We start from the raw sequence: 16871 nt of genomic DNA, 5'->3' as shown, positions 1-16871 counted from the left end.
TATATATAAGCACGACTAGAAATACGCTATTCTAAGACAAATTTTACAGATATATTTTATCTTTCTGTATTATAAATAGATTTACAGATAGTATGTCAAAAAAAAAATTATTTTTTTTTTTAGAAAATGTCTATAATACAAATTGATAAAATTTATCTATAAAATCTATCTATGAATAGCTTTTCATTTATTGTGTATTCTGTCTATATTTTAAAACATATTTATGACTTTTCATATAATTATTTAAAAAAAATTGTCTTTAACTGAATTTTATTAAGTTAGTTATAGACGAGAAAAATCTGTGTCTGTAATGTAATGTGCAAAATAAATCAAAATCATGCATTTCTTACTTCCTCCTCACTTTCCATTTTTCCTTGTCTCTCTCATCTCTCTCTACCATCTTGAATTCTTTGTTTATTATCAGTGGTTGAACCATCTATTTGAAAAATAAATTACACTATTGTATTCTTGATACAAAACTCTAACTTTTAATTGATTTAGTTTTTTTAATTTTTGATGTACAATAGAGACTTATAATTTTTAAGATAGAGTTGTAAAACTATATATTGTATTAATGGAGGATGAGCATAGAGGTCCTTCTCCGAACTTGATTATTATTCGATGTAGGATTGTTTGTGTTTGCGAAGATTATAGAATATGCATGTTGTAGAGTTACAAGGGAATGCAGACAAATTTAAGATTGTGATGTGTATGTTTATGATTTATTTATTAATATATTTTTACAAGGGAATGCATACTTATTTTTTATATTAGGTGTTAACATACGTAATTAAGGAAAATGTTCATACATTGGAGAGATTCTACTGAAATTTACATTAAAAATTTGTATAATATAAAATAAAAGATGTTTATACATTATTGTATGTTTGTATTAGGTTTGAATAAGGTATGGTAGGTAAAGGTAAGAATGGTGCTACTTAGTGTCCTGCTCATGGTAGCACTCCTCCATCAATCACTCCCTCTTTTACCTCCACACTAGTTGTAGTGCAAACCTACTTCCTAGTTTGGGAGACAGAAGCAATTCATAATGGTCCCTAACCCTGGATATGTGCCTCCTCCCTCTCTAGTACAATAGATTTCACAATCTGCACCACCAATTACATCTGCCTCATTGTCCCCTTCTACACAGTGCATAGGCGAGGGATCCACTACTATTGCATCTTCTTGTGAGCAACAGTTACAGGCCCAAACATCATCGAGGCTGCTTCCAAGTTTGAGATAGGATGGATCGACTTGGTAAGTTATTTACAAAATATGGCGCAAAACTTTATTTGATGTGAACATTATCCTTACTGTATTATTTTATTTGTGTTCAATTGGTATCCACAACAGAAGGGTATCCATCAAGTAACGAATACCATTAAAAAGATGTATAATGCGCCTACACCAATTTTGCTAAGGTACCTAAGGATACAAAGGTGAAGTGGTTCAAAGATTGGAAGGTAATAAACGTTAATTAATTTATTTTAAATCTGATTAGATCTCTATCTCTTATACCTGTAACGCCTTACATTTTATACTCCAAATATGTATAATAATTTAGTTTCATTTGAATAAATAAATATTTTTTCGTAAATTTTGATATGATAAAAATGAGAGAAATTTATAATCTTTTCCAAGATAGAAAGCTTTCAAAACTCTAGTAATAAAATGAAGCGAAGTAAGGTAAGAAATATTGAGAAAATACATATCATAATAATTTACAAACTGTTGCTCAAAAGATGTAGGATTTACATTAAATACATAACTGAGTTGAAATAAATCCTACAAGTGGTTACTATTAAACATCAAAAAGATCAAACTAAGAGTACAGAGCTAATCATCTCCACTAGTTCACCCCTTTATCTCTAATAAATTCTCAGCAATCAGTTTATCATCTTCTCCTAGGTAGGGATCCTCAGTTTATCATTTTCACGCTTAATGATAGAGACTAATTTGATAGAATGATTCTTCTTACTATACGCAATTTCTTTTTTAGTAAGACAATAGGACGTCTGCATTTTTTGAGCTCTCCGAAAAGTAGTTTTGCTATTGATGTTAACTCTAACTCCAGAACTAGATCTCGTTACAATGAAACTTAAAGCATGGGTGGTGGTTGGATGAACAGAATGTCCGAGTAAGGAGGACTAGCCAAGCTTCTGAACAAGCGAAGGAATGCCTAACCATCTGTGAGATCAGAGACTTTGAGAGGCTCCCAATCCTCTTTAACGCCACTCTTTCTAAGTCTCGTTTGATGAAATGAAGCTTACGATTCTCTTAGTGAGAAGTTCAGTTCTGCTTTAAGCCCAACAAGCGAAGCGGGCAAGAGAACTAGGCTTGGTATGGCTAGCTCTAAAGCAGGCCCTAAAAGTAGGCAACCATGAGAGGCCGGTGCGGAAGGCAGGTAATTGCTTACAGACAGACTCAATTTGTTAATAGCAGCTTACTCTCAAAGACCGTATTCTGCCAAATATGTTATTCATGATCCTTGAGGGTCTAATAGTCCCTTGATAGACATAAAATTTGAGAAAACAATTAACATGACCACTGAAGGGAAAATCAAAGGGGATGGTATAATTATAAACTATTTCTAAAGTTAACTCTTGCTTGTCTTCAGTATTTACATCAAACCAAAATTGGGCAATGTGTATGCAATGCCTAAAAACATAGTCTAGTCTACTCCGTGCAAAATAATCTCTTAGTCTAATCCTCTTTAGTGGATCAGTCATCTTAGTTCCTTGAAATATATTGTAAGGATGAGCTTCTACTCTATTATCAACAAAATATAGTATTATTTCAATTCATATATAAGCAGGGGATAATTCATAAAACCATATTCATCAACTATTAGTACAGCATATGCATATATATATATATATATATATATATATATATATATATATATATATATATATATATATCATAAATTAGCACACTGTTACAAATCTTTTTCAGAATAACTCATTACACTTCTCTTTTAATTTCGCACTCCCAGTGCACTATGATTACAGAATTACATTGTCTCCAGCATTTCACGCAGTCTTACATAACTAGGCAAATAGTCGTTGGTTAGTCCATGCACACGGATACAACGTATACAATAACGAGCCCCTTGGTAAATACATAGCAGGAGTCTAGTCAAGAAATGAATATGAGATCATGTGATGCATTCACTCTCAAAAAGAGTGTGTACACAAACTCAAATGTCGCTCACTACCCTACGTTTCTCCTAGATACCCATATCATCTCCAAACTCTATGCCCCCAATGTATTTCTGTAACTATTTACACTAGACTGAAACAACACTTTGTGTCAATCCATATTCTCTGGTCATCTCATCCTCACCATACAGTCTTAGATCGTACTTAATAAAGTACTTTCAAACTAAGTTCATTTTAATCACAGCCTAATATTGCAATTCTAATCACCAAGTTATTCTTAATAATATCATTAATCAATCATCATCATCCAACATCTTTCATAGATATACTTATACTCATTTAGACATTTCTAGACTCACAAGCATACTAGTACATCCAACACTTTGATATACATCACATATTTTCATCATTGTATCATATTCATGCAAACCAAACAATCAAACGGATATATCATTCTTTCTCACCACAAATAACAGGACTTATAATATATCTATCAATATAATAACTATACTACAGTGCTCTCATGAGCATAAAATATATTTTTTAATTGAAAGATAAAGTAGAGCTCCCTTCACCTTGAAATTAAGGTTCGGAGAGAGATTGATGAAGAGTATTACTCAAACACGAAAGTTTTCCCTTGAATTACTGAGATCAAATGCCTAAGCTTGAATTCGAAGAACAATCAATTTTGGAGGGGCTTATCAAAGCAAAGGAAATGGGATTTCAAAGAAAATAAGGGAAAAGAACTTGAATGTGAATTTTTCATGCTTTAAATCCCTTAAATACCCTCATACTTCACGCATTCTCGCTTGAGCAAGAAGTACCTCGCTGAGCAAAACATATATCGTCTGAGCAAGATATGTAGACAGTGGTCTCCCTAACTATTTTCTGATGCTCTCGTTTGAGCAAGCATATTCTCGCTTGAGTAAGAAAACATCCAGAGAATTTGACATTTTTCTTGTGAGTCATCGCTTGAGCAACTCATCTTTCCTGGGCAAGATCCTATCTCGCTTGAACAAGATCACTATTGCCTAGGCAAGAGGACAGTTGGGTCAAGTCTATTATGTCTTGCTTAAGCAAGACTAATCTCACTTGAGCGAGAAAGCTCTAGAGAACTTCGTTCAGACTGACTTTATCTTGCTTGAGCAAAACAAAGCTCGCTTGAGCAAGAAACTCTACGCTGGAACTCTATCAAATACTTAATGATTCAGTCCAAAATACCTTCTATCATTATCTAATATCAAAGAAATTCATCAAATCAATAAATAAATAAAAAGATGTTGCAGTATCTGTATTAATTATTTCTATTTATGTAGAGCAACTTTTCCATTCTTCCAAGACGAGAAGATGATTTTCAAGGCCTGGAAGAGTCACACTTCAAAGTGACTAATAGAGATGTACATTGAGGCCCGTTAGGACTCATTATCTGCAGATTGGATAGCATCCACTTCCTTCATCTCTTGTAGGAGTATTGTCGTATGGGAGAGTTTAAAATTCTCTCCATAGAGAATAAGACAAACAAGGTATCCAATAAAGGAAATCACTGCATACTGGTAACTTTACGACATTGGCTGACATTAAGGCCAACTTGGTAAGTGATTTTCAATTTTGTTTTAAATTGTATGTTATTTAATTTATCAATTGAATTTGAGAAGTATATTAATTGGAATTGCAGGAGAAGTTGTTGAATAGTCTACCTACGCATTAAGAGGTGTTCAAGGAGACATATACTCACAAGAAAGACAAAACGCAATATGTTGATACACGATCGCAAGCTATATATATAAGTATAGTTACTGACATCATATTTTTTATTAAATATTTAAAAAATATTTCTCAAGGCTAATATATAATTATTTGTACTAAATTATATAATGACTATGTTCAAATTTGGAGGCTACATCTACTGAGAACAAAGAGTCCATTAATGAGGATGCAATGTGGTCAAATATAATGGGCAGCCTTTATAAAGGCTGCATTTATAGCTTGGGAAACCGCTTTGTAAAGAGATTCAATGTTAGGTTGGAAAGATTATTAATTTATTCTAGTATATTATCAAAAGTGAGCAGTTGCACTTGCATATCTACCCATGTCAGGTTTGGTTTGTCAAACAATTGAACAACAATGGAGTTGTATTCATTGTCAAGAACTGCAAGTGTTTGAGTGATTAATCCAAGGTGCAAACTAAGCATCTTGCAAAAGCAAGACTGTTAACTATCTCTTTTATTTTATTGAGATGTTCCTTTATTTTTATTTTGTTTTTCCTCATCCTATAAAATTTAGCTTTCAAAAAGGTTATCTTGGATCTTGAGTGTACTCCAATTATACATCTTTCATTTTTATTGAGATGCTCTATTTCCTTTTAGCAATAAAAAAGCAAGAGATTTTCACAACTTATAATTTCCTCTATCCAACTTAATAGACCAAAGCATTGATAAAAGAGTCTTATGAGTGTTAGATTTATAATTCATCATGGAAAAGGCTGATTTTGCCATGAAAAAAAAATTGAATGGAATTGGTATGTATTATTGATACCAAGAAAGAATAAGAAGATGAAATAGGCATGTCTATTATCTAAGAGACTTACATCTTATATAAGGAACAAAAAGGTCATAAACCAGATATTACTAGATTACCTAACATAACAAAATAAACAATAATTGGAAAACTAACTATCCAATATATTTCTATCTAAGACATATTTTATATTTCAGTTATCTTAATTTTTAATAACTAAAAAGTTATAAAGTCATGTAAGTTCTTATCAAAACAAAAGCAACACATCATTAAACTAAAGCATAAAAGAAAATAGTTCAACACTTCAACTATAAACATCTAACAAATTATTCAAGTTTTGATCACAATAATCATCATCCATATTTTTTCATCTTTATCATTTTCCATAACATTTCCACCTTCACTAATGTCAAGCTCATCTAAATTAGGAATCTTCAAATCACAAAAGATGTTGAGATGTCAAGTCAACATCATCGTCAACATCTTTTTTCTATTGAAAGCAAGTTTGATTTGTTTCAAAGATCTAAATTCATATCCAAATACAAATTTTTAGCATTCTCCACTTCCAATCATCATTAGAGAAAAGATTTTCCACATCATAATCATTTTCTCTCCTAAATTGCTTTTCCTTGCCTAACTTAGAGTTAGTCATCACAAAGACAACATCATTTATTGTCTTTTGCTTCAAACAGTTCCTTCTCTTAGTGTAGAATTAAATAAAAAATAAATCAATTAACACCTACTAAATAATTTTATGAATGAAGTATATTATAAATTTTAAACTTGTATCATCTCAAATGTACTCCAATTATGTTGATAACCAGAGGAATTGCATGTCAAGTTTAATACACAAATAGCAAACTGTTGCAACCCTGTAATACTAATCATCATAAGATTATACCATTGGGCTATAGTTATTTTTAAATGCAACAATGACTGCAAGACTACCAAAAAGTAGTTTAGATTTATTTTTAAAATCTTGAGGGTGAAAATCAATCGTACTTATTTCTTTAATATCTCCAACCATCCCTTGTAAACAATCATAAAGTTTATGGTTCACTATAAAATCAACTTTAAAGTTGGGACTATAGTGTAAAATAGGATTAAGATAAAAACTTGCAGCATGCAAGGACCTGTGTAATTAGTTGTCTCATTTCTCATCAATGACACCGTATATTAGCTTATAACTAAACAACAACAATCATAACAACAACCACTAAGCATTATCCCACTAGGCAAGGTTGGCTACATGGATTACATAACGTCATTGAGCTCAGTCAAAGACTAAAATTTTAGAAATTTGATAAATCAAAATTTCTCTTTTAATAATTTCTTCTAAGGTTCTTTTGAGTCTCTCTTGATCCCTTTTTATCAGACTAAAAATCATGCAACACGTGACCAAATCACCTTAGACAATTTTTAATCTTTTTCATTGTAGGCAACTCCAATATTCTCATATATATTGTCATTTTTTTATCATGTCCTTTTTCGTGCGACCACTCATCTATCTTAACATTCTCATCGCTGCTACTCCTACTTCTCATGTTGTTCATTTAAAGCCTAACATTCACTACCATATTAGCTTATAATTAGAGAGAGAGAGAGAGAGAGAATTTAATGTTTTTAAAAAATGACTTTAAAATTAAACTTAAAATTTTAGAAAATAATTTATCTGTTTTTAACACCATTGCAAGCACATTGTATCATCTCCTTAGCTTGATCCATTTCATCATTAATAAATAACTTAGCTTTATGCCTTTATCCATTTCATCATAAATAAATAATTTGGTTGCTTCTCATCTAAATCCACTTATATCAAAATACATTGATCAAAGTATAAGCATCTTTAAAACAAATCACAATATATTTTTAAAACTTATTATTATTAATTACATTTTCAATGACCTTCCCATCCTTACCCTTTGCAAATTGACTATATTAGCATTTTTCATATGAGAATAATCTTATCAAGGCTTTCTTGTTATCAATCAAACAATCCAAAGTATAGATGTAACAAAACATGTAGCTACAAGTTTGATCAAATTTATTTATTTAGTAAAGTGATGTAATAAAGAAATGAAACCACTCTTTGAGTAAATGAAGAATGTAATCTTTTTACCGTGTGCAATTGTTTATTTTGGTATTAGAATTTTATTTTCGAAATCTTCCGACATTAGATTAATGTAATGGGCTATGTAATGCATCTAATATATCTTTTTCCTCTTCTTCATCAACTTTTCTTCAACTGCTTTGTAGTTTGTTGCATTATCTATGATAATTTGGATGACATTTTTAGTAATATCATTTATCACCTTGAATACTTTGGTAAGTTGTTTAAGATATGTGAAATGTATCAATAAACTTCAAGAAAATAGTTCTTTTAAAACTATTTACCAAAAAGTTTATAGTATAATCGTCTTCTCTTATTAGTCCACCGTTCTGTCATAAGAGTTCCAATAGACTTTTGCTACTCTAAAGCTTGCTTAGTAAAATCAAGCTTTTACTTCAAATATTTGCCTCTAATTCATGGTAGGAAGGTGGTTTAAATCCTTTATCACCATTCTTCACTAAAGAAGGATGAAGCAGAACACCTAATGTTGGTAACGAAGAAGAACGAAGCAACACACAATAACAAGAGAATAAACGCAACACGCAAAGCCGGCAGAGTCATGAAGCCAATCATTTTCGAGAGAGAATATTAGAGGAGATCGTGAGAAGAGAGGTAAGCAACATGTAAACCTTTGTTTCAAAAAACTTAAAAAATTAGGAGTTTTTTTTTTATATTTGAGTCTGCAACCCAACCCACTTTGCACGCAGGTTAAACGATCCACCACTCTCAAGGAGAAATCATTGGAAAAGCGTTGAACCATGCAATTCAACACTCAAATGCACAATTTTGACATCTTTTAATAAATACTTTATAGTCAAATAATTTATGATGTTAAGAGTAACATCACAAATTTTTAATTAAAATAAAAACACTAATGATTCATAATTCTTAAATGTAGTGAAAATAATAAAAAAATATTATTATTTTTCTAATCAGTGTAGTATATTACTAAAACCAATTCAAACAATTGAAAAGACAGAAATTAGAGGTATTCCCAAGAATTTGAGAAAAATCCCATTTATGTCTCAATCCAATAAGGTATGAACAGAATGCCAAAGATGCCAATCATTTAGAAGTACCATGCTTTGAAGTGTAAGAAAGAGGTCGCCCAGCAAACAACTTATATTTATGAAGTGAATTCAACTTCAAATTTATAATAGACTGTACAAGTCATGCTACACCGTACACTGATGAATAGGAATTTTAAAAACTAAATCAAATACAGTGGCTGCTAGCGCCTAGCAACAAATAAACCAGACACAATATGGATAACATGCATATGCACACTTGCTCCCGTCTAAGTTGAAGAAATTTCTTTTACAAATTGAAACATACGTACGACTGTTACAACTCTGTCTCAGTACGTGTGGTAGGTAGCAATCTTCTGGATCCTCAGTATAAATTATGGAAGCCTTCACAACATTAAGCATCATAGTGAACCAAAAATTAAGGTGATAACTTTTAGCATGCTCTCAGGATAAGAGATTGGCATGCAATCCATAGCGCATTCCCTATCAACCATCCATCTCAATATCACAAGGTTTGCTTTCTTGATCAACTGGTGAACTGACAGATCCCAACAGATCATCAATCCTGAGGGGGGAGTGTCTAACACTGTATTGGAACATAACCTGAAAGTGCAAAATTGCAGCATGATTATAAACTAAAACCCCAAAAACAATGAATGAACACTACGGGAAAGTCTTCTTCCGACAACCTGTAAATGGCAATACAGAAAAATCACAAGGCACTTGCGTAATAGAATAATGATAATATGAAGAAAGGAGACGAAAAAGAGGTAAAACCAAATATAAACTAAACCATTAAACAATTCACTACTCATAAAGCATCTAAAATAAGATACATGCTAATTTTTTTTTCATAAAGGAAAATACCCAACAATACTAATGGTATTAATAATGGAAACTTAAAACAGCAGCCTCAAATGAAAACATTCCTCAAATTACCAAAACCCCAAATCCTTGAGCCAACAATAGTCACCATTAAGCACTTATTATTATTGGGAACGTAGTAAGTACAATTTCTACCTAAAACTCAAATGTTACATCTAATCCTACTACAATTTTATCTGACAAAACTACCAATTTGATCCTCTAAAGATTTTGATACCAACAACAAAAAATAATATCAGAATAGTTCCTCGGTCAAGCAAAGCTACCGCTCAACATAATACAGATCAATGTGATGAAGTCAATTTAATCTTTGAAAGGCATATCTAATGTTAAAATATTTCAATTGATGTCAAGGGACTTTCAGGGCAGCTAAATTGGTAGTTCAATAAATTATATTCCCTCAAAATTGTTTCCATTAACTTTGTCACATTTTCCACATTGATATGCAATCCATCTAGAGTAAAATGTTAGTGTTTAAATGAGACAAGTTGCAGATACTTTAATAGAGGTTCAGTGGAACGTTCCCTTACAACCTTAGAGAAACTATCAGCAGAGGCACGAGCTCGATTGGCCTGGCCAAGATAATTTAGATCAGCATTCTCAAGCTTCCCATCCATCAAAACCAATCCTCCCTCTCCAATTGTAAACCGTAGAAGACATCCTGAATGCAGCCCTGACTGCAAAATTGAAGAAAGTCACATAAGAATTATTTGGTAAAAGATAAAAAAAAATAAAAGTGGGTTTGATGCCAAAGATGTAAGCTTGTTTAATGCCAAATTTCATGACAGACAGCCAATCATACTATCCCATCCAGAACAAAATTTCTCAGACAACCATTTCTATCAAACTAGTGCTGTAAAAAAATAAAATTCCTAGAAACAATGTAAGATTGTATATATTGGCAGAAAGTTTCAGTTGGCTGAGGCTGCTAAGCATGCTAATTAAATTAAGCATCAGATGCCAATTTTCAATTATATAGAAACCTCTTTCAAACAAACCTGTTCTGTAAAACTTCCATCTAAACAGCCAAAAACCACTGGAGGATCATCAGAGGTAGTCAGTTTTCCATCTTCTTGAAACTCCAAAACCACCTGGTTTGGAAAGCCAGAGAAACTGATTAAGCAATATCACATATGTAGATTAAATAGTAAATATATAAAACATGAATAAATTAATCGACTTGGACTTCAAGCATTTTTAAAGTTGTAAATGAGTCATTCATGGGATAGGATCACTTAACACTAAGTGTTAAACTTTGTAAAAAGTAAATTTTATCAATCCAACCGTTAGATTTGAAGTCCTCAAAAAATAAATCGTCTACAAAATTTCATACAATTTAAAATAAATCAATATTTCATTACACCATTTTATTTTACAATATAATATGTTATTTAAAATATAAGTAAATATCTACAAACAAATTACATATTTACAAATGCCTAAATCTTCTAAAATTTGATATGATAGTATCACATAATTCAACATTTGGATTGATAAATTTTTATTTTTTTATTTTTTGTAAGAAGTTATTGAAATTTTCATTTTATAAAGGCTGACACCTAGTGTCAATCAATCTTATTCCTTCACACACACCCGTCCATAAGGCTTACTCCATTGTAGGGTGGTGGGTCTTGGGAGGATCACTTGTAACTCTCTGGCTATGCTAAGGCTAACTCTCAAATTTTATGTGGTTAGTTTCTGTATAACTACTTCTGCAACCACTTCTGAAATAAAATGGTAATGTTTCCTTAATTAATCTTTCAGACCTTTGTTATAATTTCCAAAACTTTGACTCACCAAAATATCTAGAGACACAATCAAGCAAATAAACATTTAATGAAAAAAGGGCCACCTAGTGCACACAGGTCCCACCTAGTTAGATCTAGAGAAGATAGAAGTATGAAACCTTATCCCTACAAAGCAAAGAGACTGTTTCCAAGATTAGAACTCATGCCCTTCATGTCACAACTTCACAAAATTAAATCCAAATTTTGTAAAGCAAAGCAATCAAATCATATAAAATGATAATATACGAGCGAATATTGGAGTAGCACTTATAGTAAAAAAGATGATTGAAAATCGTCTAAAGTGGATTGGTCTACATGACGCTATACTCTAGTAAAGAAGAGTCACGAGAGACCCAAAAAAACCTTAGATGAAGTTATTAAAAGAGACCTTTTGATTAACCAAATTTTTAAAAATTTAATTTTTTACCATGTTCAATGGCATCGTGTGATCCATGTAATCGACCTTACCTAATGAGATAAGACTTGGTTGTTGTTGTTGTAAGACAATCATATAATTGGTTTTTCATCTGATATTTAATCATGCAAAATTGAATGTGCACTGCAGAAAATTTTCTCAATTTATACCTTAGGAAACTAAGTACAAAAATGTCAAACAAAAATTACAATAATAATGAATGTAATTATGCTTTTTATCTTTCGGATTGTAAAATCTGAATAAAATTTTGAGATTCTAACAACTGTTGGTACATCCATTATAAGTTTATTAAGGATCATCATCAATGCAACATATTTAAAAGGCATAACAGCCAATGTTTAACACTCATATCATATGTTCACAACGTAATGGTAACTTCAGTTCTAAAATGAAGAAAAGAGGGAAGAGAGGTCAACTTTAAACAACTTGAACTTAGAAGATCGCTATAGGTTGCTATGACGTGTGGGTGAGTTTCTGTGTTTTCTGTAGTATTAAGATATAGTTCAATTTCAACAAACAAGATGCCATAAAAAAATGCCTAAGAAGGGGAACTAACAGTCCTACTCCTATATACACTGTTCAATGACAAGGGCTTGAAATCTGCAAAAGCAAATGACTGAAATATATAAAGTAAAGAAAAGGCAAGGAAAAGAAAGCAGTGAGAAGATGCAAAAGAAGGGAAAGCACCTGCTGTTGGTTTGGAACCTGTCCTTTACTGTCTGTGTCCATAACATATTGACTACAGTTTTCATCCTTCCAAACTAACGCTAATGGCGTAATTCCTGCCTCGTAGTGCGCATGCCTAACAAAATAACAAATCAAAAGTAACAAACATAATATGAGCGTGAAAATGAAAATAACAAGCAGATTTAAAGAACAAAAGAATCTCATTAGACACAACAAGTACTACAGGATAAAAGAACCAACACTTGGGTTGAAAGGACTACAGTTCTTAACAATTACACAAAACAATCCATTTGAAGGCATTTCACAGAGGTTGTCACAATGCATAACATAATAATTAACTTTATGACAAATCACGCAACAAAAGAAAGAGTTATTAGTAACTTGTTATAAAATAGAAGACCATCTTTGACATAAGGCAGCGGTGCCGTATAAGCCGCATGGAGGCCGTTCCGGTCACAACCATATACCGGAACCAAACTGAACTTGTACTTGTGATAATGCGAGGGAGGGTCACAAGCACCAGTCTCTGCGAGCTTGGAGTTCAACCAGAAGAACCTGAACTCCGCAGTGCAATCATACAACGAATATCCCCGCCAACAAACCATGTCAATAACATAGTAAGTTTGATCCATCTGCATTAACAAAAATCACACACAACACAAGTCACCAAACAAAACCACCAACGTTAAAAAACCACACCAAGGAAAATAGTAACCTCGTGAAAGATGCAGTCCAATATAGAGTAAGACTGAGAAGAACCAGAGGAAGAGTCCTTCTTCCTTGCCCCATTCGGCAACGCAGAGGGAAAACGGTGCAGAATGGAACCGTTACGCAAACGGCTTATAGTCGTTCCATTACACGAAACGACAAAACAGCGTTTACCCGAGGGACGAGCGAAAACAAACCTGAAAACGATAGAAACTAATTTAAGTGGGATTTGCGAAGCAAAGAGGTTAGAGAGAATTGAAGAAAGGATAAGGACCAGTCTTGTGAGAGGTTGTTGGGAATGTCGATCATCCATTCGGGGAGCATGAGCTGTTTGGCGAACCATTTGCGAGCCTCTGAGGGTTTCAGCTTCGAGGCCTCGAGAACGTCGAGGTCCGTGTGCGAAGGTTCGGGGGTTTCGGTGGGTTCAGGTTCTGGTTCGGGGAGGTTGGTGTGGGGGGTTTGGGATGGAAGATTGAAGGCGGTGGAGACTAAGAAGCGGGCGTGATGCTGAGCGTCCCGGCGATTCTGTGCTTGGCGGAGCAAAGACTGTTCCCTGCGCCTCTCTTGATCGGAGATCGCCGGTCGCTTGAACGGACGGCGGAGATCGTGCGGTGCCATGAAAGAGTCACAGTTTGAGTGTTACAATCAGAAGAGAGTTTATTATATTCAGTTCAGCGCGTTCACCGTCGAGCTCAAAGTTGTTTCTTTCTATTTGCTAGAAGAAGTTGTTATTTCGATTCGAAACATTTCGCAGGGAGGGAGACATGAGTCGAAAATGGATGGGCTCAATAAAGGGCCACCTTCTTTGCCCTAAATTACGGGCCTTAATAAATTTCCCTATTTTACCAGTCCAGTTACAAAGGAGTCGGCATGAATTCTTTTTTCCAAAGACCAAAGGTACATATTTCAATTAAAAATTATCCACCAAAAAATAAAGAATAATTTTCTTTTGTTATTCATCGGGAGCACTGACTAAGGCCCCAAAAAATCTAGTTAATAAGGTGAGAAAAAGCAAAATTATATATTTTTTCTCTAAAAATTGGAACAAGAGTAAAAAAAAAAGATACAATAGGATAGAATCCTAAACTATGATTATGAACAATACTAATAAGATAAGTTGCACTCCTGTTTGCTTCTCTAAAGATATGGCAGATGCCATTATATTAGATATCTTGGCAAAGTTACAAATGTCTCCAACAAAAGAAAAATAATCATCAGAGGTGTCATAGCTCATCTCAGCAAAATGTATCGCTATCTTAGAATTCATCTCAATCACAACCCGTTGGAGATTGTGAACCTTGATGAGTTTGAGGCATTCAAGTAAGCTCTAAAGTTCTGCTTTAATTGCAGAGCATGTACCAATCTTGCAAACAAACCCAAACACAAATCTACCTTGATCATCACGAATAACTCCTCCACAAGTAGCTTCAAGAGGAGTATTAGAGATCGAACCTTCAATATTGAGACTCCAAGAGATAAGGTCTCAGCTTTGGAGGATCTTTTCAAGATCCTTTTAGAGGAACTATTGAGAAGATGGCTCAACATTGCATATTCTATAAATTGACGAATGATGTTCTGGGGGACGGAAGGAGAAGACTTGAATATGCGATCATTCCTAGCATTCTAAAGCTACTAAGCAATCACGCCAAATAGCATGCTCCAATGCGATTCTTGCATTTTGATGCTCCCATTGAGATTAGCTTTCAGCCATCTATGAAGTCCAAGGCTAAAGAATGACGCCAAAGAATCCTGCAAAACAAAAGAAGACCAAACAATATTAGCAAAGAGGCAATCATTGAGAACATGCATTATCGTCTTAGTGGCATTATGACAATAGTCGCAACTATCATCCGCAGAGAAGTGACACTTCTTCCTCTTCTTATTAGTAAGGAGTCAGCTCTTTCCAAAGGAATGTCTTGATCTTCTAAAGGCCTTCCCAAACTCAAACATTGTTGAAGATATTATCTGGGGCATTATCTTCCTTAAAGCCAAGAAAGGAATTATAAGCAGACTTAAAAGAGAATTACTCATTACTTGTGAGGGGACTAAGAAGGGAAATCTTTGCCTTTGGAGGGATGAGGCAGAAGATAGCTAGCAATCAAAGATATAGTTTTCGAATTGACATGTTGACCCATAAGATTCTAATTCCAAGAATCATTGAGAGAATAAGTAGCAACAAGAATATCCCGCATATCATGAGGAATACCGATATGAGACAAGTCTTCCAAGGTGAGATCATTAGTAACCCATTTATTAGACCAGAATTTTGTAGTTTGACCATCCCCAATGTTCCACTTAACATTAGAGATCATATGAGGCCAAGCCTTATAAATCCCTCTCCAAGTAGGTGAAGCATTAAGGATCATAACTAGATCTGCATCTATATTTATGCCGAAGGACCTTAGCCCAAAGAGAGTCAGGATTGGTGATGATCCTCCAATCTACCTTCACCATAGACACCAAATTAACATTTCTAAGCTTCCTAAAGCCAAGTCCACCCTTATCCTTGGGAGAGAAGATGGAATCCCAAGATATAAGATGACACTTTCTCTTCTTATTTGCAGAGTCCCATATAAAATTCTGACACAACTTATCCACTTCATCACAGATGCTGAGAGAAATGAGGTGTGTTTGCTTGACATACGCCAGGATACTAGAAATGGAAGATTGGGTGAGAGTGATACGACCAGCCATAGACAGCGGATGAATTTTCCAATTAGAGAGCTTTTTTTCGAATCTTGTCTAGGATAAAAGAGTAGGCATGCTTGTTGGGACGAACCATATGGATAGGAGTCCCTAGGTAGGTATCCAACTCTATACTAATAGTAAAACCAAGCTGACTGCCAAGAGAATGAGTCATTTGATTGTTGACATTTAGGGAGAAAACCATTTTAGACTTGTTATTGCTCATAAAGATGTTAGAAGCCAAACTGAAATTATCAATCTTTAAGTTGAACTTGGTCTTTAGAAGCCTCTGATATAAGAATGATGTCATCTACAAAGAAAATATGAGTTAAGTGAAGACCATTTCTACCAAAAGAATAGGGGTCTCCAGTTATTATTAAAAACAACAAAAGTAATAGCATGTACAAGACGCTCAAGGCACAAAATAATTAAGTAGGGTGAGAGACGGTCTCCTTGACGAAGTCCCCTAGAGGAGGTGAAAATCTCATAGGTGTTTCCATTCCAGTTCAAAGCAAAAGAAGAGGAAGTGATGCAGCAGCTCATAACCATATCGGAGAAAAAGCCTCCAAGACTGGCTTTGATAAGGGTATCTTGCACAAAGTCCCATCTTAACTTGTCATAAACCTTTTCTAGGTCAAGCTTAAGAACCATATATCCCTTATAACCTTCAAGAGAGTGCATACTATGAACAGCTTCTTGAAGAATGATGATATTGTAAATGCCTTGCCTCCCTAGGACGAAGCTACTTTGGTTAGGAGAAACTAGCTCTAGCATAAGATGTTTTAGTCTCTGAATGAGAAGCTTGGTGATGATTTTGTAGTTCATATTGCACAAAGAGATGGCCTAAAATTACTGATATGTTTAGGA

General features: G+C 33.7%; 1 protein-coding gene across 1 annotated transcript; it reads right to left on the bottom strand.

Moving 5' to 3' along the window:
• Positions 1–8883: 8883 nt before the first annotated feature.
• LOC113849485 (snurportin-1) lies at positions 8884–14085 on the bottom strand. The gene is made up of 7 exons (XM_027479425.1): positions 13594–14085; positions 13327–13516; positions 12993–13243; positions 12612–12726; positions 10700–10792; positions 10235–10378; positions 8884–9419 (listed from the first exon to the last, which is right to left on the bottom strand). Exons 1-7 carry the CDS (start codon positions 13935–13937, stop codon positions 9303–9305), a joined length of 1254 nt encoding a protein of 417 aa, XP_027335226.1. The 5' UTR covers positions 13938–14085; the 3' UTR covers positions 8884–9302.
• Positions 14086–16871: the final 2786 nt, after the last annotated feature.

The sequence above is a fragment of the Abrus precatorius genome, unplaced genomic scaffold, assembly GCF_003935025.1.
Source record: "Abrus precatorius isolate BTA unplaced genomic scaffold, Abrus_2018 Scaffold10, whole genome shotgun sequence".
In the NCBI taxonomy this organism is placed as follows: Eukaryota; Viridiplantae; Streptophyta; class Magnoliopsida; order Fabales; family Fabaceae; genus Abrus; species Abrus precatorius.
The sequence above is the reverse complement of the archived record's forward strand: the minus strand, read 5'-3'. Positions and strand labels throughout refer to the sequence as shown.